Genomic DNA, 22,276 nt, shown 5'->3' on the forward strand with positions numbered 1-22,276 from the left:
AGCCTCGTCGTGCCGGCTGTTGTTGAGCTGTCCTTGCTGCTTGTTGGGGGGCTGTGGAGCAACATCATTCCATCTCAAACCATAAATGCTGACCCAAACCCCCCCCCCCAAAAAGTGTTGCTTTTACTTGGATGTTGTTTTTTTTAAACCTAGGAACCACAGAATGGTTTGGGTTGCCAGGGGCCTTCAAGATCATCAGGTTGCAACTCCCCTGCATGGGCAGGGGCATCTTCTCACTGTTCCTTACTGCCCACAGATCCAGACAGGGCCCGTGTTGCTGTGGCGCAGAGAACGCGGTCGTTTTCAGGCCTCAGTAAAATGCCCAGTTCCTCCGCCTTCTGTGCTAGAAAGGGGTTCAACGTGGAACTAATAATTTTAGCAGTATAGAGTCAAGATGCCTCCTACTGTAGGTAGTAGCCATGTGTGTGGTTGTTAAAGCAGAGCCGCTGCTGTGGTGGAAATAATGATGAGCCCTGCCAGACCAAGGTGGTTTTGGGCTGTGCCAGCATCCTGCTTTCCCGGGCACGTCTGCAGGTGGGAGGTGATGGGGAGCTCCCCACTGCCCCGGTGCCCTCCCCACTCCCCAGCCCCACGGCGCCTCAGAGGGCAGCAGGCGGGCTGTCCGCAGGCCGGAGGCAGGGTCATCAGCACGAAGACGTGCGGTGGGATTGCTGGCTGCAGGGATTTTCCTAGTTTCCCAATTTTCTTTGAGTGTGTGTGTAAGGATTCATTTTCTCTGCTCTTGAAGAGAAATACGCACAAGAAACTGTTTTTCTGCCTTTGGAGCGTGCGTGGCTCTTTTATACAGCTTTCGGTGTGGAAGGAGTTGGCTTAGCTGAATAAAAGTCACAGGTAGCAGCAGTCAGCCCAGGGAGTACTTAATGGACTTGGGATGACTTGACCTTCCCATAGGAGAACATTCCCATAGGAGAACAGCTGAACTTAAACCACTTTTTACTTTTTGGTCCATGCTGGAAAAGCAGCTTCTGAAACTGACACAAATAAAAAGGGGGGGGAAACAACTAGGAGTTATGTTGTGAAACTGATCCTTGTAACAGGCAACTTGTTACCAGACTTGGGAAGGAGTATCCAGGAATGGCCATGAAAACAAACATTAGCTTTGTTGGTGGTTTTTCTGTTGGAAGGTAGATTCCTGACTGTGAGGTTACTATTTTGAGACACAATTTGTTTTAAATAAGTCCACTGCGAAGTCAAAAACTCCTGTATGGTGATGACATTAAGAATATATTTTCCAAGTTCTAGGTTGAAGTAGTTTAAGGAATAGTTAAAAGACTTTTGGGACAGTTGTGGACTGACATTAACCTTATTAGTTTTATTACTGTTCCTGAAACCTACTCTTGAGATATTTAAAACCTGTTTAAACAAATGTTTCTCTGTAATGTAAATTAATAATCCAGATGTGACATTTGTTACCTGAATGTGATTTTAAAGTTATATCTGAAATACTGTGTTCCATTTAATTCCATCTTAGGAGGTGTATTAAAGCTTAGGCTTTTGAAATGAGTTGGTTTGTGAGTGATGGCTTCTAAAACAGTCATATTAGAAGTGAAAGTTTCTTTTTCATTATGACATCTACAGCCAAGAGCATGGCCTGTAGGTCATGGCCTGTGATGTTGCAAAGGAAGAAGACACAATGCAGTCATTGTTCTGTTCATGATGTCTTCTCACACTTTGTTAACACCATCAAAACAAAAAACTGCTTTCATCAGATATCTTGTTTTTTTTCATGTAAGCTCAGTCAATTGATCCCTGGCTGCCGTGAAGCCTACTGAATATTCATCTGGTGTTGATTTGGTTTTCACCCTGCTTGCCCAGGTGACTTGGATAGAAGGAAGATTACCCAGGCTGTGCAGTCTCTCAATTGTTTGAGTTTGTGACAAAATCATGTGCCACCACCCTCCTTAGTGGCAAAGGGTCGTAGGCACAGAAGTTTCTGTGTCATCGTGAATCACAGGTTTGTGTTAATAGGAAAAATCCTAGTCTTACTGCAGAGTTAAAAAAACCCAAACATTTTGTAGTAGGCTGCAGTAGTAGTGAACTTTTCTAAAATTACATATTTTATGAAAAAAAAATGCATCCACAGTAAATTTTAATTGAAAACTTTTTATACAGCACTTAAGCCACTCAAGGCTGGGTAACCTTCCTCCTCTTCAATTAGGCAGTTTGAGTAAATTCTAAGCAGTTACAGTTTTCTAATTAAACTTATACGCATCATGAGGCAGATCTATTGTATTATGAATAGACTATAAAGAATAAATGTTTTTGTTTTAAAAATGGCATTGCATATAAAGCCATAGAGAAAGTTTATGAATAAGAAATCCCCCGGGTATAGGTGAACAGGATTGTGATCTCGCTGCTGTAGTACGGAGGCTGTGGTCCCCCAGCACACGTTTTTGGTCAGAAGCATTTCTCTAGAAGTGTAAGTCCTCCCAAATCTCTCCTAGTTAAAAGAGGTGCAACCTCTGCCTTAGGATTAAAATAATAATAATTAAAAAAATTAAAAAGAGAAATTATAGGAAAATGGAAACTTTTGCTTTTTAATGCCTCTATTAAAAAATAATATTGAGAGTGAAGTTCTAAATTAAAGTGATTTATGCACTTGTTTCTAATGCATAATGAATAAGAGAACCAGCTCTAAAGTTTGTGTGGATTCCCTGATACTCACTTTCGAAGGAAATGAAGTTAATCAACAGAAATTAACTATATTGAAGGTAAATGTGTTAACTGTGTTGACACACTAGTAGTAATTTGCATCTTAATTTATCCTTTTTTTTACAAGGCTGGATTTTTTGTCACCATTACTTTCCTAAGAAGCCATCTTATGAGTTGTTTTTCTTACCAAACCAGTAATTATCAGTACTTCTGACTGCTTAGATACCACTCTGCCTCAGATATTTCTTGATGTGTACAGGATACAAGTCTCATTCAAGAAATGCACCAGCAGCTAGCAAGGACTAAGTATGGGTAGGAGTAACACAGTGGAAACACAACCCACGACATCTCACTGGGAGCTTGTCCAGCTTGGGCACAGGAGCTGATACCACCTGCTTCCCCGTGTCCCGAGTTGCTGTATGACAGTAAGTGGGATAGGTAGAACTTGCTCCTTGGCATGTACTGCCTTCTGGCTGTGGACCACTGTTGCATCCTGCTCAACCATTCATTTGCTCTGGGGAGACATTTTTCTTTGAGCCTTTTATATCAGGAACTTGCCAACTGCATTAGGTGGAGAGTGTGTTGTAAACTTCTGGGCCAGCTGCAGAAGACCTTTTTGAAGAAGACTTCTGCAAAATGCCGAAGACTATTTTCTAGGTATTGAGGGAATAGAAGGGCAATTCACAGCTGAAATCCCCTGTCGCTGACTATTCTGATGCTTTTTAGACCCAACTGTCTTTAAGGTGCTTCATTCCTAATGTGGACACACCTATTATTTGGAATATAAAGAAAATAAATTCATCTAATGGCTATAAAACTTGTAAATAACATCTAGAATTTGAACTGGGGCTCAGTGTACCCTTACTTGGTTTATTTGACAACTTGAAGCAAGTTCAAGCTGTTGCATTCAAATAACATTTAACTCAAGAGAGGTAATCAATGCTCGCTTTGTTATGTTGATCATGTTGTATTCTTACATGGGCCTAAAAGCATCTGAAATCTGTGAGCTGTCTTTGGCATTGTATTTCTCATTTTTCTTTTCTGTCTTTTCAATTTGCTAAGTTTGCTGGAAATTTCATATAAAGACATGAACAATTCATGCATGCAGAACATATTGACTTCTGTTTTTCACTAACATTCATTGACCTTTTAGGTCAATAAATTTTGAAGTTGACTTAAGAAGTCAATAAGCCTTATTTTAATTTAGATTAAGTTTTACTCTGATTCAGCACTCTGCTTCCCTTTTTATAAAGAAAGAAAAAAAGCTCATAGCATTTTATTGTTAAAATGTATATCAAATAAGGACAGTTTCCTATAGGTCTAGGAATCCTTGGCTGGATTATAATATTTTGCTGTATTCCCAACACACCATTTGAAAGTGATGTTCCACCCTCCCAGGGTGTACTCTGTCCCTTTTCCATAGTTCTAACATCAATTGGAGAAAGCGATACAGATAATTAACCAAAACCATGTGAATTTCAGGAGCCAATGTTTTCCATCACATTGGAATTTCACCTTACATGAGCAAATTTGGCTTAAATTACATTTCCATCTGACATTATTAATTCCATCGAGGAAAGTTTGTGTAATTAATTACAGATACCAATTATATTATTTCATCTTTCCTTTCTATTGGAGCTTCAATAAAAATTCATCAAGTGAAGGACATGATTATCATAATAATTTTAAAAATCCACCTAAACTGTTTTACCATACACATACAAAAATGTTAACAGCATTGGAATCATGCACGTAAGAGTGGACTTGTCAAAGTTCTGTGCACAGTAATTCCATCAGTAAAAAGGAAGGGAGCAGCATTTCCTCTAGTGCATTTTTGGTTTACTGCCATGGATGCTTTTCTTTCATAAAGTATTTTGGCAGTTCTTACAGAAATCAGTGCAATGGTATTAACTTAATTTTTTAATGCTTTTTCAATCAGTTCAGTTCTTTCAAATGACATTACTACAGGTGGAAAGCCATTCTGAAGTCATATTAAGTAGCCATATTCTGACCTTACAGAATTTTGTCCATGCAGAATGGCTAGCTATTGGAATGTCACCTTAACTTCACTTAATATAATTGACAAAAATAGCCTTATTATTTTTCAGTGGGAAAAAAAAAAAAAAAGGCAGCAGATAAATTATTAAACAGTATTTAAAATTTCAGCTATAAAGTAATTGGGGAAAAAAACATGAAATGTGAGGACATGCATTACTCTCAGACATCAGCCGATAGCTAACAGATTGTAATATTAAGATCAGAGCTTCGACAACCCATAAACCTAAGTATCATTTTCTACATTTGGAGTACTCATTTGATATATAATAAAGGAAAACACTATAAATTATAAAGTGAGTATATTTGAGGAAAGATCTGTACTGGTTGTAGAGACAACCTTCCTCACTGATTTCAAGTGTCAATGCTTAATCTTGGCATTGGTGCTCTGGATCTGGGATACAGTGATTAAGGCTGCGGACACAACCCTCTTCATTTTGGGTGAAATCCAGTGTATGTTTGTCTTTGCATTTAACTAGTATAGCTAATTCCTATTCCTGTTCATGTAACCCTAGATTAATTTTTTTAGAGATTTGGAAATAAGGACAGAAAAATGGTGTCACAGATGAAACGGTTTCGTAAGGGTTTCTGCCTGCCCACTGGTAGCTGCCACACTGCTGTGATTAAACTGGGCACCACTGAAATCGCCAGTATTATTAATAATCACTGAGTATTTTTTTGGCATCGGCCACATGGCATAGGCCATGAAACTGCTGTCATGTCACTTCCATTATTCGTGGAAATACCAACATGTAGTTTCAGAGTACCTGCACCTTTGCTCTGACCTGCCCCTCCATCGCTTTGTATTGGCATTGCTTTGGATTGTGTTTGTGTCATGTATTGGCACATAGTTGTTCTCACCATTGAATAATTTCCTTTTACAACTTCCATTTTTAATACATATATAATTGGCTAGTTATTCTTTGTTCGATACAGTTCCTTTTCACTTTCTGCTCAAAATTGCATGATAACTAGAGCTAAGAAACAATCTTAAAAGGGAATTATTACGAAAAATGTTACCGTTTTTCTTCTTTCTTCTAGGCATTGATTTTAAAGTTAAGCTAGTAACTTTTGATGGCACAAGAGTGAAACTTCAAATATGGTAAGTTTTAATTTATATCACCACAAATGAGAGACAACTAAATTACATTACAGCATGAAAAATCTTATATGCTTTTAATTATGCGTCTTCCTAAAGTGCAGTTGTTCTTACTGGGTCATTTTAAAATTTGAATTTGGCCTAGGGGAGCATATTTTTTGCAGCAACTACTGCAAGATAGAAAGGATTGTTGTTAGGTTGCTTTAATGGTAAAACTTGCAGCATACAAACTATGCAGTCTACCATCCCTACTTAGTATATTTAATTGTATAGGAACACTGGGAGAAGCGTAAAAGCAAGAAAATTTTACATTTTGTTACCCATCAAATGCATATTCACACACGTCACTGAGAGAAAAAGTAAGATGAATGTTCTGGAACCGACACTCAATTTTTTGTTTTTGAAGTTTTTCTAAAGACTGCATAAATCTACTGAAAGCCATTTTTTCAGACAACCAATACTGACGGTTATCTTTATTTTCTAGTATTTAAAGTCTTCAAGGAGTAACTCTGTACATGAATTATCGGACCAGTGCTAGATATGTAGTTATTCCATCTCAAGTTTTAATACAAAGATCTTGGAGAGGTGTTTACAGCTTTCTTAAGGCCTGACTATGTGTAGGAATCTCTGTATCTCTGTATTTTATGACTTCTCCCCAAAACCTACCTTCCATATAAACCAGCTTACTGTCTGTATTGCAGTTTAGAAAAGGCTTATCAGGATATGGGATGTCATCTGACTCCTGCTGTGCTTATAATCCAAATTGTTTTCATCACCTGAGTTTACTATCCTAATGATTAACTGTATATAGAGAAGCAATGATGGGCTTGAAATTACACTCAGATTTCAACCTCTGGTCTAGCTTCCATAGTAGAGCTGTGCTATTTAGACTAAATTTCCAGCATAATTCTTTTACTGCAGCATCTGGCACCCAGATTTTCTCTCACCCCTATGTTATGTTCCTTTAATGGAAGGGTACTCCATTCAAAAGCTGGACAATGCTCCTCAAAAAAAAAAAAGTGTTTTTTTGGGGTAGCTCTGCAGTTTGATCATCCTTTTTTGTTTGTTTGTGTGTGTGATTTCTTACAATTTCTTTCAGGGATACTGCTGGCCAGGAACGATTCCGTACACTTAGTACTAGCTATTTTCGTGGAGCCCAAGGCTTTGTTCTTGTATATGACATCACAAATCTGGACAGTTTTCATAATATAACAAGCTGGATGAAAGACATACATGAGGTAAATATTTCTAAAAGTGGTTGATCTCTTAACAAAGGTAATTAATGAGTTACTACAGTTAAGGATTTAAATGACTGCATGAGATTATTGTTCCTTGAAGTGTACGTTTCTAACCAGAATTTCTTACTTTTAACTCAGCACATGTTATGATAATAGGATTATTGTTATCTGAAACTGAAATACAGGGTCGATTATTCAGGACAAGGCAGTGATGATGCAGAAGTGTTTTCTGAAGTACTTTTAAAACATAACTTCCAATCTGGTTTGCACATGCTGAGTTATGGTGCTTCTGTCACTGGTGTGGCTATGCACAAGCCAATCTCCCTGAGCTCATCCCAGCATTTAATTGGCTTTCATGTCAGAATTTCATGTAACAGCCAGTGATTTCCCTTTCCTAATTTCATTACTTTAGTGTAGTTACCTCATCCCAAGAATCAAAAGAAACAAATCAAATTAAACATCCTCTTTGTCCTTGCTGGATATTCCCTTTGAGAAGCTGGTTTCAAAAGGGAGGAACTGGGAGAGAAAAAGGAGAATCCCTTTTTGGTGCCAGTGAGCTGTTTGGTTAGCTCAAGCTGCTTGTGGTACTGCAACCAGAAACATGTGCTTTTATGTGGCATAGGAAGTGATTCAGCATCACACGGCTGCCAGAAGTGGGGTGTGTTCCCACCTCCCTTCCTGCTCCTGAACATTGCCTCCTACTGTGCTGCTTCTGGAGCTTGTCAGAGCTCTCTGGGGTTCACTCTGACTTTCTAATGTGGTAGAAAACTACAGCAGCAAAAACAGTTGGATGGTTTTATGCTCCATCAGTGAGTTTAAGAGGTTCATAGTCTGGCAGTTACTGAAGTTGGCGCAAGGTAAACAGGTAGGAGTGGGAAGGCCAGGAGAAGAATGTGTAGGAGCAATGTGAGGGAGGAACTAGGGAAGGAGGGAGCAACCCAAGTCTATTGCTATGTCTCTCTTGGTGTGTTCTCTGTTAGGTAGAGGCAGGTCAGTTTTAAAATAAAATAGTTCTGCTGGAAGGGACCTAGAACTGTCCAGCTGCCTGACGACTTCAGAGCTGACCAAAAGTTAAAGCATATTATTAAAGGCATTACCCAAATATCTCTTCAACACTGACAGGCTTGGGGCATTGACCACCTCTCTAGGAAGCCTGTTCCATTGTTTGATGACCCTCTCAGTAAAGAAATGCTTCCTGATATCCAGGCTGAACCTCCCCTGGTGCAGCTTTGAACCGTCCCCACATGATACATCCTGTCACTGTATACCAGGGAGATAAGATCAGCACCTCCCTTTCCACATCCCCTCCTCAAGAAGCTACAGACAGCAATGAGGTAGCCCTAAGCAGTAACGTGGACCTTTATAGTTAGTGTGCTGGGATAAGTTAGTATGTTTGTGTAAGAATCCAAGCAAGATAGTGCTCTTTGTTGATTACAGTCAAGTAAACATTCAGGCAGTGAATTGGTAGGAATATGACATGATGGATGGGAGAGTTCATCTTGGGAAAGCAGGCTCAAAATAAAACCATCAGACACATCCTTTTCTCTTCACAGCTTCAGCATATGGATACATGCATATATGTATCTGTGTGTATACATTTATATATAAAATACTGATCTGGCTTCACACTACCTCCAAAGGGGTCATTTTGTCATCTTTAATTAGATCAAGAGATTGGTTGCTTCAGTGCGCTACAATGCACAACCATGAGCGCAAAGAAAGGACCAGGACTGTATGACTGGGGTGGCAGGAAGGATGGGACTAGCTCTTGGAGCCACTGGGCAGGCTTAAATCTGTGTAAGTCAATCAGGAAATCACACCTGCATGAGCCTGCTTTCTGTTCATTGCACTTCAAAGCTTTTGTGTAAACATACTCAAGCTATTAATATTTAGGTCTTTTTACTCTTAACCCCTGAAGGTACTTTGCTAGTATAAAATTAAAAAATAGAAAACTACTCAATTTAAAACAATTTCTAGGACTGTAAATTACATGATCAATTATGCTAATCTCAAAACTAGTATTTAGTTAAGTATTGTAGCAGAGCTAAAGAATAACAAAAAAATTAATTTATTCTTAGTGGGGTGTCGATTTCTGAAGTATCTTGGTGAAAATATATGGGGCCATTCATTGCAAAATAAGACATAACTGTTATAACACAGGACATTTCATGAAAATTAACTGCTTACTGGATGTTGGTGACATTCCCTGCATTTGCTTTGGTCTGTGAATGCAAACCAGTATTTATTTCTCCACAGATGCCCAGTATAAAAGTGGTTTTTGCTACGGCACACTTAAAATTGTACAAGGGTAGACATTTTTTTTTTAAGTTAAAAAGAGAAACAGAGACAGGTTTCATTAAACACCAGACTGACAAGTGATGTAAAGTTTGCACCTGAACCAAACAGGATTTTTGGAGAAAATTCAGTTATTTCATTATACTCTCATTTTTGTATTCTTTGAGCATAGAGATTTTAAACAAGAAGTTTTTTTAAAAATCTGTTCAGTGGGCAAGGTTTTTGCAGCAGATTAAAATTACAATCTAAGCAATTTAGCATTCCTTAAAACTCTACTGATTTTATAAAAACTGACCAGTCAGTGTTAACTACGATCAGATTACCAGTAATGTTCTCATTGTATTTCAATTATTTTAAGTGTAGAATACAGCAGCTTCCCTATTAAAAATGAATTATTGTTCAAGGGAGCTCAAGACACAAATACGCTGCCATATCTGTATTGTTGAAAATTTGTATTCAGAACTAGAGGAAACTAAGTAACATGACAGTACATAAATAGCATACTAGAAACACACACTCACAGATTAGTATCTTAAGACATTATTGGCAAATCCAATACAGATATATTTGATTTGTAATGCACTCATTAGTAGCATGATAATTGTAGGAAAATTACTTTAGAGCCTGAAACCATTCATTATTCCTAGGGTTGTGGGTGATGTCCAATTTAATAAGGTGTTCCTCTTGTCTGCTGACATGGCTTTTAAAAATTAAATACAAGTAACAGTCTGCCAAATCCATTTGCAGAAAACACTTCCTTCCAGGGTGTTCTGAATAAGATTCCAACTAACATACTGGCAAAAAGTTCCTCACAATAGAGTCGTCGAATGCTCTGATGGGTGCCCAGAGAGGATCTAGAGGTACTGACAACTTGATTCAACAGGGCCTTGAGCAATCTGACCTGACTTGGAAGTTGGTCCTTCTCCAAGCCAAAGGATAAACCAGGTGACTTCAGAAGTCCTTGCCAAGCTAAATCACTCCATGGTTCACACATGACATCTGGGTCTCTGAAAACTTTTGATGCAGATTGTAGGTCCTAGTTTGCTGTTAAAGACATTGGCCTGGTTTTTTTTTGACCTGTGCTGGTCTCCTGGTGTGGCCATGAAGATGGCTTTACCAGTTCCTAACAATTATTCCTATGCTGGAAGTTACCTGCTAGCACAGAATTTCCTGCATTGGGAAGACAGGTTCATTTTCTTATGCAGGAGCAAGTGTTGGTGACATCATTTAGTGTTCTTGGAATATACTAGCTTTCTATTTATGCTATCTGAAAAAAAGGTGTGCCCTCAACCAGAATATGAAATGTATGGGTGTGGTGGGCTACTGCCATTTTTGTATAGTGCCCCCCTCTGGCTCTGTGCGTTAGATGCATCTGAGAGTTGGGAATCTGGACTGCTTTCTGCATCGTACTTAAATAGAAGCGGCACAACAAAATGCTTTACAAGTATAAATTAGCTTGACTTCAAAGTCTTGTGCGTATTTCTTCTTCAAGTGGGAAAGCCAGAAGGATCAAATACTCCTATTCATAGATGGTTTTGTTGTTATGACTGATTAGAACTGAAAATTCTTGTTCTTGTCACTTTACTAAATTGGTTCCTCTCTGATCCTAGACTGGTTTGAGGGTAATTTTTTTATATATCTAATCAAAGCTGAGTTTGATAATAGACAAATCTATAATTTGTACAATTTTACTGAAGTCCTGGAAACTAAGCATTTGTAACTGAGGTCATCATGTGGCACTTCTTAAAAAAATACATGGAAAGAGACATACGTACTGGAATCATGATATGAACACTGCCCATATTATGCTGTCAGTGAGACTGGGGGGACAGTGACTTATTCTTCATTACTACAGAGGATCAGTTTCTAGTGTCATTGTCTAGTGAGCAGGAGGAAGCAGCTTCCCAGCTTTATGGCCTCCCTCAGCCCTGCCTTTCTCTTGCTGCATGGCTATGCATATTTCTGTGTCCTCTTCAAATTTGAAAAATCAGACTAATGCTGCATTTCTTACTCAAATACAAAGTAATGAAGCATTATCATGGTGTATTTATCAGATCTGGGTTCTTGACTTCACTGCTTCGAGCTGCAAACAAACTTATGTTCCCTTTTCATACTCTTAATCAAGAAGTGTGGAAATCATGCAGCATTGAGGATGTGGTAGAAGAACAAGGCACTGATTCTGGACAAGGAGTCTGGATGAGCTTTGGGTCATCACAGTCAGTTTGCTTCAGGGGAGACTGAAGCCAGCATTAGGGTCTGTGCTCACCATAAAAAAAGTGAAGGGGTAGGTTCTTCCAATAACAAGTAAGTACAAATGTGTCGTGGTTGTCTTTTGATAAAGATGTCTGTGCTACTTCTGACACACACATGAATTCACAGCACTTCCATGAAATAGTTTACCCTGCAAAATGGTATCAAGCATAATTAAAAAAAGACCTAACATTGAGAGAGGAAAAAATACACACAAAAGGGATAAGCAGGATATTTCCCTTTTGCATTCTCAATTTCTGTTAATAGCCACATAGTCAAGGAGCTGTGTATTTACCTGGCTGGATGCACAGACTGGGTGAAAGCTGAGCAGTACTAGCAAAGGGCATGGATGGATGGTTCCCATCAGAGCAGGCTGCTACAGCACACCATGGTTCTGTGGGGCCAGAGTCCAGTAGTCCAGTGTTCCTGGAGTGGTCCCTGGTACCTCTGCAGCTGAGGCTCTGGCGCTGCTTCCTCCTGTGGCCACTGCTCACGGCTGCCTGGCTCCCAAGGCCACCAGCTCCAGCTGCTGGGGAACACAGCAGCTGAAAGCCCCTCTTGCCAGCATCTGATTGCTCCAAACTCTGCCAAATGCTTCAGAAAACTTGGTCAGTCTCAATAAATCTCTCTGCTCCAATTTTGGGAGAGAAACATAGTGTTGATACTTCCTTTTTAGAAGTTTGAAAAAAAATAGGCTGGGTTTTATCCAAGTTCAGATTATTTTTGTTTCAAGTTTCAGTAAAATGTCAACTTTGAAATGTTAAAACCAGAAGAAAAACTGAAGAGAGTGAACCAAAAACCTGAATGTATTTTTGAGATACCAAAGCAAACCAGTTTTGTTTTTTTTTAATTCTCAAAAAAAACCAACAAAAAATATTTTGCCCCTGATGAATTTTATGAACTTTTTAATAGTATTTTTCCATTACATGGAAAAAAATGTTTCCTGACACTATTAGTTTAGTCAGTGCTGACTTGCATAATAGCATCTTAACAACTGTAAAATAACCATCCTGTTTTTAGCTATAGATTTTGCATTTGGAAAGCTTATTCCTGAGCTATAAATAAAAGAGGATCAGCACAGTGAGCTTTTGGAAGCACTGAAGAGCCATATTTTTGGCCAGTTCAAGTCAGTGTACCTATGCAGTTCTTACGCCAACTGAGCACATTGTCAGACTTCTGCCTAGTCATATTGACTTAATTTTTTTAAGACTAGTTCTATATAATCATCTTTCAACATCTAAAGTGGAAGTAATTTTGGTATTTATGCTCTAGTTTTCCAAAACCAGGAAACTGCAGGATACCATTTTTAAAAATAGGCGTGCTTGCATTGCTTTGGTGGATGAACCAATAAAACTGAAAAAAAATTTTTACTGTAGATATCGTTATTTGTTGAAATAAATGCTTACTGAAAGGCCTAATATCTTTAACCTCCTTTAAATTCTCTTATTATTTGAAGCTGTTTAGAAAGACCATTCCTACTGAAAAAAAAATAAAAATAAAATTGTGCTGTCTGTTACAGAAATAAATTTACAGGATTAATTTCATGGCTTTGTACATCAAGTATGTTAGTATTTCCCTTTGACCTTTTACTTCAGAGTAAAGTCAAATGTCACTAGTAAACCTTCAGCTACCTACAGTCTTCCACCAAATAAGAAGTTCATTATGTTATGAGATTAAATTGTCTATTTACCCTATTTAGGAACTGATGTATGTAATTTTATGTAGGAGAACCATTGACCTTAATGGGTAAAATTTCAATGCATTCTGAAACGGCTAACATTTTGGTCTATTAATCCAGGTTAGATTGATTCGTTATTTTCAGCCTGTACTTTGTACTCGTAGGATAAGCTTACTTCATTTTAATACTACATTATCTTGAGCATCAGCTGTGGGTATGAAATTAGATTAGCTGAGTCTAAAATGAGAGTGGATTTAAAGAAAAAATAGTTTTCTCTAATAATAAATTATGTCTAGTGCTGTATTCTTCAAATGAAGCAACTTAGCTGTAAAAGTGCAAACAGACTACAAATAAAATCCTTTATTGAATGGAGGTTTTTGTATTTCTCTGAGGGGAAACAGTGTCCATGTGCATGTGTGTGAGTGCTAGGGAAGAGAATTGTCTGTGCCTGCTTTTGGCTTAGGGGAAATTTATAAAACATATTATTTTGACAGAGATCAGAGATGTCATCAATGTCCTTGTACAGATAAAAGATCTACAGCCTTAGACCAGGCTTTTTGATGTATTAGAGAAACTGTGTGAACATGTACTTTCAGAATATAAGCCATGGGATCAGACCACATTAGCTTTAATTGTCTCTAGATTGAGACCCTCAGCTTCCTCCATTTAAACATTCAAAGTGGTTTTAAATATTATGATTTTCAGAGCAAATGTCAGTTTTCAAATTCCACATGCTGTTGCAAAACTGTTCTCTTTCCTTGTCATTATTCCAGCCATGAATAGTTACAATGTCTTATCTTAAAATAACACTGATGAAAAGCATCCAGTGTGTTTTACAGTCATCATGCGCGTAACTGGATTAGTGGAACGAAGGATGGAGACAAGGTCAAAAAGCTAGATTTTTCTTTGTTTTGGAATCAATGAGGTTTTTAAGTTTTACTTCATTAGAACTCTATTGCCTTCTTCCAAGTGTCTTGCAATAATCAAACTTTTATGTTGACTTTGAACACTTTTAATGCAATTTTACTCTCTGTGTGCAATAGTGAAGCACAGAGAGGTGCTCTTTCAAGTGCAGCAAATTCCTGCTTTTTTACTCATGAGTGCTGGATGTAGACCAGACTAATGTGCAACTCCATGAACCCATTAGTTCAGAGAGGGCACTGTCTGTGAATTTGGGGCATTTCCAGTCACTTTAAAGCCTCAAGATGGAGCATTCATCAAAAGATGCCCATGAACCATATACTTTATATCCTATGAAATGGGTTGCAAATTACGCAGTGCACTTGTAAGTGGCTTCTTTCTGCTCTTTGCAATCTTGCTGTTTTCCTCCAAATCCCAGCAACTGATGGAAAATATTTCGACAGATTAAAAGGTCAGGACAGTATTTAGCCTTTTGTTCCAAGGAAATAAAGTGTTGAAGGTTAGTGTGAGTTGAAGATGAAGGGCTTTTGTTTGCTTTTTTCTTACTTGACACTTACTAATGCTGCTTCTCTTTTAGAAAGCAGGTGATGAAGTGGACGTAATACTGTTGGGCAACAAGTGTGATAAGGAGGCAGAACGTGTAGTTCCAAAACAGAAAGGAGAAAAGGTATCATTGATCACCAGTACTATCTTTGGGTTCTCCTGAGTATCTTAGCACGTAACTGTGAGCTGTTACACTGAAAATGATAAAAAGCTCCTGGATTCCAAAAATTCTATTAGGATTTGTTCCAGAAGAACAGTTGTGGAGTTCTGGAGTGGTTGAGTGTTTTTAACTTATGAGCAGAAATGCATAAAGTAACACCTACCTGGTCTCTTTAGAATACTGATTTTTCTTTTAAAGGTTGAACTGTGCTTTAAAAGTTTTTGGTGTTACAGTAGAAATCTCATATTTTGAATTAAAACTAAAAATATTTTAGAGTCTACATTTTCATAGTGCTGTTTTAATGTGTAATCCTAAAATTTAATGCATAATACATTCTGCATAGTTTTTTTGGTACCTAATGCACCTATCAATGATTGTATTTTTTTTTAGCTACAGCCTGACTATGAAGAGCTATTCTGTGATCTGCATTGTCTATTAATAGTCCTAAATAATAGTCCTAAATAATACTGGACAGATACATTCAGGGAACATCGAGCTCCCCTAGTTGTAACTGTGTATGTGTTATACAGTTGAGAATACAGTATAATTTATAGCCACTGACCACGTACGTGTAGGGGAAAAGCTGGTGTTAAGTGGGGAGTGCTGTTTCAAAGGCAATGGCAAATTGCTCTCACTGAGAACCAATTGAGGAAATACAGGAGCCATGCTATGGCAGAAGAAACTGTGATACTTACTTTAATGTTGCAGCATGTATTGTATATATCAGTACATTTTGCAACTGCAAACTGTGTGCATCTGCTGTCTGGAACTCGGAATGAGCCCTTCTGTTATGCTTTCAGGCTTAGAGTCATAGCATCGTTTAGGTTGGAAAGGTACTTTTAAGATCACTGAGTCCAAACATAGCACACTGCCAAGTTCACCACTAAACCTTGTCCCTAATCACCACATCTACATGACTTTTGAACATCTTGAGGGAAGGTGACTTCACCACTTTCCTGAGCAACCTGTTCCAGTGCCTGACAACCCTTTCAGTGAAGTTTTTCCTAGTATCCAATCTAAACCTCCCCTGTCACAACTTAAGGCAATTTCCTGTTGTCCTGTCACCTGGGAGAAGAAACCACTCACTACTGCCTCCTTTTAGGTAGTTACAGGGAGCAAAAAGGTCTCCTCTGAGCCTCCTTTTCTCCAGGCTAAACCACCTTAGTTCCCTCAGCTGCTCCTAGTAAGACTTGTGCTCTAGACCCTTCACCAGCTTTCTTGCCCTGCTTTGGGCATGCATGGTGAGTCAGGCAGGATGTCTTCTGTTTGAAGAAAAGAGCATTGATCATTTCTTGCCAGTTATATAATCCTGGATTAGGGGACTTTAAAAAATAGCATCACCTTTTCAACAGCATTTTGAATAGAAACATTTAAAATCTCATTGTTCATATGCAAGACACTTTCAGTGTTAATGTACTATACCTGTGTACAAGGCATAAGGTTGCTGAAAAATACATGTATCTCTCATTCAAAGAATGCACTGTTAGAAACCTAGAGTCACTGGAGTACTGCACAAGAGGGCAGTAGTACTGTTTTGCATATGGTATTAACAAGGACATTTTCTGACTTCCGTGTACTTAACCATCCAATCAAAATTTTTCATAATAGTGTTTTTTTTCAGAAACAAATTACTACCTCCCCAGCAATGAGTTCCCTTTCTAGACTTGTCGTGTGTTTTGAGGCAGGGCAACTCTTCAGTTACACCTTTTCTTATTTACAAATGTTAAGGAATCTGACTGGTCCAACTGGATTCCACTAGCAGAGAGTAAGAGAGAGAATATTGTCCTTTCCAAAGAGGAAAATATCCTCATTAAGAGAGGAAAATAATCAATGCTACCTCTGCCACATAATAATTCATACTTACATATTTCATATTACTCTCTGCGTAAGAGCTGTATATAATGTTTTACTCAGAGTCTTGTGGAGAAGACCACTACATTTCCTGGGAATGTTACCATGTATGTTGCATTTCTGTCATAATTGAGTGGCCATTGTGTGCCACTTCAGAGACTAATGCTGAGAAATTATTGGTACTTTGTTTTATTTTGTAATTACATATTTTTGATCATGCAATAATTGATATATTTAATTTTAACACTATGAAGTATTTTCTTGTATTAATAACTGTTTATTTACCCTGAGAAAAGTTTGAATTCAATCCTCTTGGGCTCCTGCATTTCTGCCCCTCCTGCCCAGTAACATTCTTTTTCTCTGAAAAAGGAATAAAAATGTTGAAGGTTATGTGACTTGGTAGAATGTGGCCATTTTTTCTCCTGTCAATTTTTTCTAACAAAAAGAGCCAAGTAAAATAATCTTCCTTTTATTTTTTTTTTCTTTTGCTGTCTTCCTATGCCTGATTTCAAAGCTTATTTTACAGGCACAATACCAGTGAAAAAAAGCATTTTGCACAGTTCTAGGAGTATTTCAGACCCATCTCTCCATTTCAATACTAAGAAATCTTAGCATCACTTTGCTAGGAAGTAATTTTGAGTTAGAAAATAAGTGAACAATTGGAATTAAATTGCTTATTTTGTTATTGTTAGTCATATGAGCTTATTTCACTCAAGATCTCCAAACTCTTCTTAAGGGTAATACAAAAGAACATTTCTCAGTGGCTTAATTCCCATAAGTCTGTAAATGTATTTAGGTGTTCTATTTATGGATCTATTCAAGATGATCCCAAAAGCAGAGAAAAGCAATTTGAATGCACCTTTCCAGTTTCTTTATGAGAGGGAGTAACCAAAGCTGTGTTGATACTTCCAAATCCTTTAACACTGGACTGTTGGGTTGATTTTTTTTCCATCTAGCTACATTTTTAGAGAATTTGCTTGGCCCAGTACTTAACAATATGCAAGGTGAATTGGAATAATACACTTATTTTCTTTGACCAGTATTGTGCACATACAGAGAAAATGAGGGTGCATTGATAGGTATAGTAAGCAATATAATAACATGATACAGAGAAGACTGAAGTGTATCCTTTCCTTTTCTTTCCTCTCCCCTTTCCTCTCCCCTTTCCTCTCCCCTTTCCTTTCCCCTTTACTTTCCCTTTTCCTTTTCCTTTTCCTTTCTCCCAGACCTCTGCATATACTGGCATGGTTTGGCAAGGAGCAAGTCAGACAGCAGTGGAAAAGCATCACATTAGAAACTGCTTAAGAAGGTTGGATGCATCAATAGACATGATGAAGTTCACCCAATTCTGCTGAAAGAGCTGGTCAGTGTCACTGAGGCCACTGTCAGTCAGTTCTGAAAAATCATGGTGGTTGGGCAGGCCAGCATGACACCTACCTTTAAAAAAGGCAAGGAAGAGGGTTAAAGAAACAGTCACCCTTGCTTTGGTTAGTGGAAGGATCATGGAGCATGTTGTCATCAAATCCTTCTCCAATGACATAAAGGACACAAAGATACTTTGGAATAGTCAACAGAGAGCAAATTGTACTTCACCGCCCTGATTGCCTTTTATGATGCTGGGAAGTGACTATGTGGACAAGGGAATAGTGGTGCTTGTGATATATCTTGAATTTAATACAGGTTTTGTCACACTCCCCCATGGTAACCTCACTTAGGAGCTAGGAAATGTGGGCTGGGCAAGCAGAGCATTAGGTGGACTGGAACATGGCTGGACTATGAGAGGTACAGGGTAGCAACCAAAGATTGTGTGTCTGGTTGGCAGCTAGTAATGAGCAGAGTGCATCAGGGGTGTGTAGTGGGACTCATGTTGTTGAACATCTTCATCAGTGTTCTGGCTGATGATCACTGGAGATTTGCTTGTAGCATGAGGTTAAGGGATGTAACTGGCATACCAAATAGATAAACACCAATTCTGTGGGACCTTAATAAATGTGATAATTGGGCCAACAGAAGCATCACAAAATTCAGTAAGAAGTGCTAAGATTTACACCTGGGATGGAAGAATCCCAGGCATGAGTCATAGCTCTACTGCAAAGGACTGGTGGGTTACAGTGAACACCAGCTTGAATGCAAGTCAGCGGTGTTCTTTCATTGCTTGAAGGCATGCTGGGCTACATCAAAAGGATAATGCATGGTAGATCTGAAGAGATGTCCTGCTTTGAGCCAGGATGAAGCCAATTTTCTTTTTGCTGTTTTTTTTTTTTCCTTCAGTAAGCTTTATTTTAACTAGCAACAGTGTGTTCTGCTAGGCTGATAAGACACTGGAATGTTTTTCTAACTACTGAGGCTTCAAGGCCGCACCTGCACTCTGCCGGCTCAGACACTATGGGGAGATCTGTGACCCCCCCGTAGGAGGCTGAGTTAGACAGACAGCAAAATTGGCCAGAGATATTCCATTCCATATATCTACGTAAGCTCAGAGGAAGGTCAGAAATGACAGAAGACAACTTCCTTCCTTCTTCTTCTCCCCTTCTCTTCCGTCCATGGCCGGTGTCCGTGGAGGACTCTGTTCATCCATCACCGTCGACCCTTAGGCTCGAGCTCTCCTGACCCCCATAACTCTCTGCTCTTCTCCAGAAGCAGCTCTGGGATTCCTTGGGACTGTCTTAATGTCAGGAGAGTGCTGTGGGAGTTGCTGGGGGTAGGGAGAGGCGAGAGGCTTTTGTCCATACCTGAACATATCTGTATATAATGGTATATATTTTCTTATATACCATTACCAATACTTATATTTCTTATATGTTTTAATTAAAGCTGTGTAGTTTAGTTTTCAGTCCAGCCAAGTCTCTCTCTTTTTCTCTCTCTCGTTCCCTACCTGGGTGGGAGGGGATCGAGAGCATTGTTGTCAGACCAGAGTCAAACGGCGACAAGAGATTATTATCCTGCCTACTTAGTGGTGGCAAGACCACCCAGGAGTATTATGTTCAGCTTTGCCTTCCCCATTTCAAGAAGGTTATGGATAAACTGGAGAGGGTCCAGCTACAAAGATCATTGGGGTCTAGTACCAGTAATCCATGAGGAGAACTGAGAGAGCTGTGTAAAGGGGACGCTGAGGAGTAGATACTGGTCTACAGCAATTGAAGTGTAGGTGGAGGAAAGACAGAAGCCTTGGTTTGTGAGGTTCAGGATGGAGACAAGGAGAACTAGTTGCACCTGAAGGGTAATGTAGCCATGGAAGAGGGTCCCAGAAAAGTGAGTTAATCTGCTTCACTGGTGTATTTCTAGGCTCAGGCAGGCAAAGCTATAGCTAGTCACATATGGGGCAGTAGTCCCATTTCAAATGGGGTTACCTTTCCAAATTGTTTCTGTGTTTCCATTATTACAATGGTTTGTGTTCATCTGAGTTTGTGTATAGGTTGCATCTCAGAATCTGACACAGGAAAGAAAAAGGAATATTTAATGGCAGGTTCTGTGCACTTTATAAGCAGTGAACCAGTCTTCTCCACTTTATTAGCCCAGTGTTTCTTTATTGCCTTTATTTTTCTTTACGAAACTTTAAGCATCGTTGTTTTGCACTAACATTTGCCAGTAGTAAAATGATTTTAACTTTCTGTAACAAGTTGCTGAAGTACCAAAACCAGTTCATAGTAGACGCTGGAGTTTTAGAATCCCTTATGAAGAATCCCTTAAGAAACAGTCCAGATCTCATCTTTATTTTCAAAATTACATTTTTTACAGCATTTTGGAAAAATAAACATTTTGCTTTCCTTTTTCCTACTTTTAATATAGTCTTTACTATATTTTGACTAAAACTTTATGCCCAATTCTTGTACCTTCAAACCTGATTATGGAATTTTTGTAAGGCACTGATTTGTTACTTTTAGAGGTCATTGAAAGCAAACATAACCATTGACATTATACTTTTTATCCCAATAGGGAGCCTTCCAAATAAATCATTAAGTGGTCAATAATTACTGGATTTTCTATACCTTATAAAGAGTAAGGTATTTTCTTTTCCTGGATTTCTTTTCTCAAGATGTATACTGAGAGGGATCCATTGCAAAGGGAGTAAATAGGCTCTCCCACTATGTTCATCTGACAGATACTGTTGCTACCTTGATCCCCTCTCTTGGAAAGCAAAAATGTAACATATCCCTAAACTGTCTATAAGGGAAGTGCACTAGAGATTAGGGAATATGAGTGAATTAAATAAAATTAACCAATGTGAAGTCTATGCTGCCCTTTTCTTCTAAGTATTTTCTCTCTTCTTCTATTATCATAATATGTTTTCACATACATTAGCTGTTCTTTGCTTGCCTGTTACCTCTGTGCCTCTCTCTGGTAAAAAGGAGCATCTCTTTTTTATATTTAGTCATGCCTTTTTCTCAGCAGTTTTTTCACAATTTTATCTGTACTTTTCTGCAGGCAGTCCATTAGTTTCTCTCTAAATAATTGCTTAGGAGACAGTTCATTTTCCATATAAATCAGAACATTGAAAACAGAACCGCTAGAGTTTATTCTTCTTATTTACAAGTAGTGAGAGGTTAAAAAAGCTGTTTTGAAAATGCAAAAACTTAAGAAGAATGTTTAAGAATTACCTGAAATTTATAAATTGAGGATGATACAGAGTACATCAGCGAGCTGACGTTTACTTAATCAGTGTTTATGTAGCATGGTAGAAGCTGTCAGAACACCTCCATGTCTCTTGCTATTAGAACTAGGAAGTGTTTTTTTTCCTGAGAACTGTTCATCCCATTGCCTGCATTTGTTTTTCAGCTTGCTTGGGAACATGGAATACCCTTTTTTGAAACCAGTGCTAAAGATAATGTGAACATTGAAAATGCATTCTCAGTCTTGACTAAGGAAATACTGGAAAAGGTAGGCTCCTTCTCTGAACAGAAAGAAAATGGGATTTTTTTCTTGACAGATTGGGTAAACAAGCTTGTAAATGTGAAGAGATTAAGCAAAGCACAGCCAGTACTGTTTCTGGATTATGGGGTTAGTATTTTGGGGGGGAATCCTGTAGCTGTAGACATACAGAGGAGGAATATGGGGGAGAATAACTGTGGGAGAAGAGAACAACGCAAGAGGGGAGCGGGTAAAATACAGTTCAGAGAGAAGGTGAAAATTTCAGAAAACATTTGAGGCTTTCCTTCCCACACTCTTCTTCAAAGGAGAGTTTAACAGCTATAGTAGTTTCGTGCCAGGAAGATTCCTTTTCCCTCTAGGTTTCTACAGAAAATGCACACTGTGAAGATGCTGCATGCTGGTGGAATGAGCAGACCTTTTATGTTCAACAATCAAGTGTTTTATCCAAAGTTCATAGCTACTTATTTGGATGATTTTGTGCTTTTGAAGTTATTAGGACCTGAAGATTTGAGTTAATTAGTGGTAGAATCAATATTGTACCTGTCAGAGGCAGCATCTCTTAACTACCTTGACTGTTTTGGCTTAAACATCCTTACTCCTCAGAGTTGCAGTATTTTTGTAGGACTGAATTATTGTTAATTAGC

General features: G+C 38.4%; 1 protein-coding gene across 1 annotated transcript in view; it reads left to right on the forward strand.

Annotated features, from left to right (window-relative positions):
• Positions 1-22,276, forward strand: part of LOC104396980 (ras-related protein Rab-10-like) — a 68,482-nt gene that overhangs the window by 34,005 nt on the left and 12,201 nt on the right. The window contains exons 2-5 of the mRNA XM_010006892.1: positions 5,770-5,830; positions 6,927-7,065; positions 14,787-14,876; positions 21,540-21,641. Of these exons, the coding sequence (XP_010005194.1) occupies positions 5,770-5,830; positions 6,927-7,065; positions 14,787-14,876; positions 21,540-21,641 (392 nt within the window). The remainder of the gene's footprint in view (positions 1-5,769; positions 5,831-6,926; positions 7,066-14,786; positions 14,877-21,539; positions 21,642-22,276) is intronic.

This window comes from Chaetura pelagica, unplaced genomic scaffold, assembly GCF_000747805.2.
Source record: "Chaetura pelagica isolate M959 unplaced genomic scaffold, ChaPel_1.0 scaffold109, whole genome shotgun sequence".
Lineage (NCBI taxonomy): Eukaryota > Metazoa > Chordata > Aves > Apodiformes > Apodidae > Chaetura > Chaetura pelagica.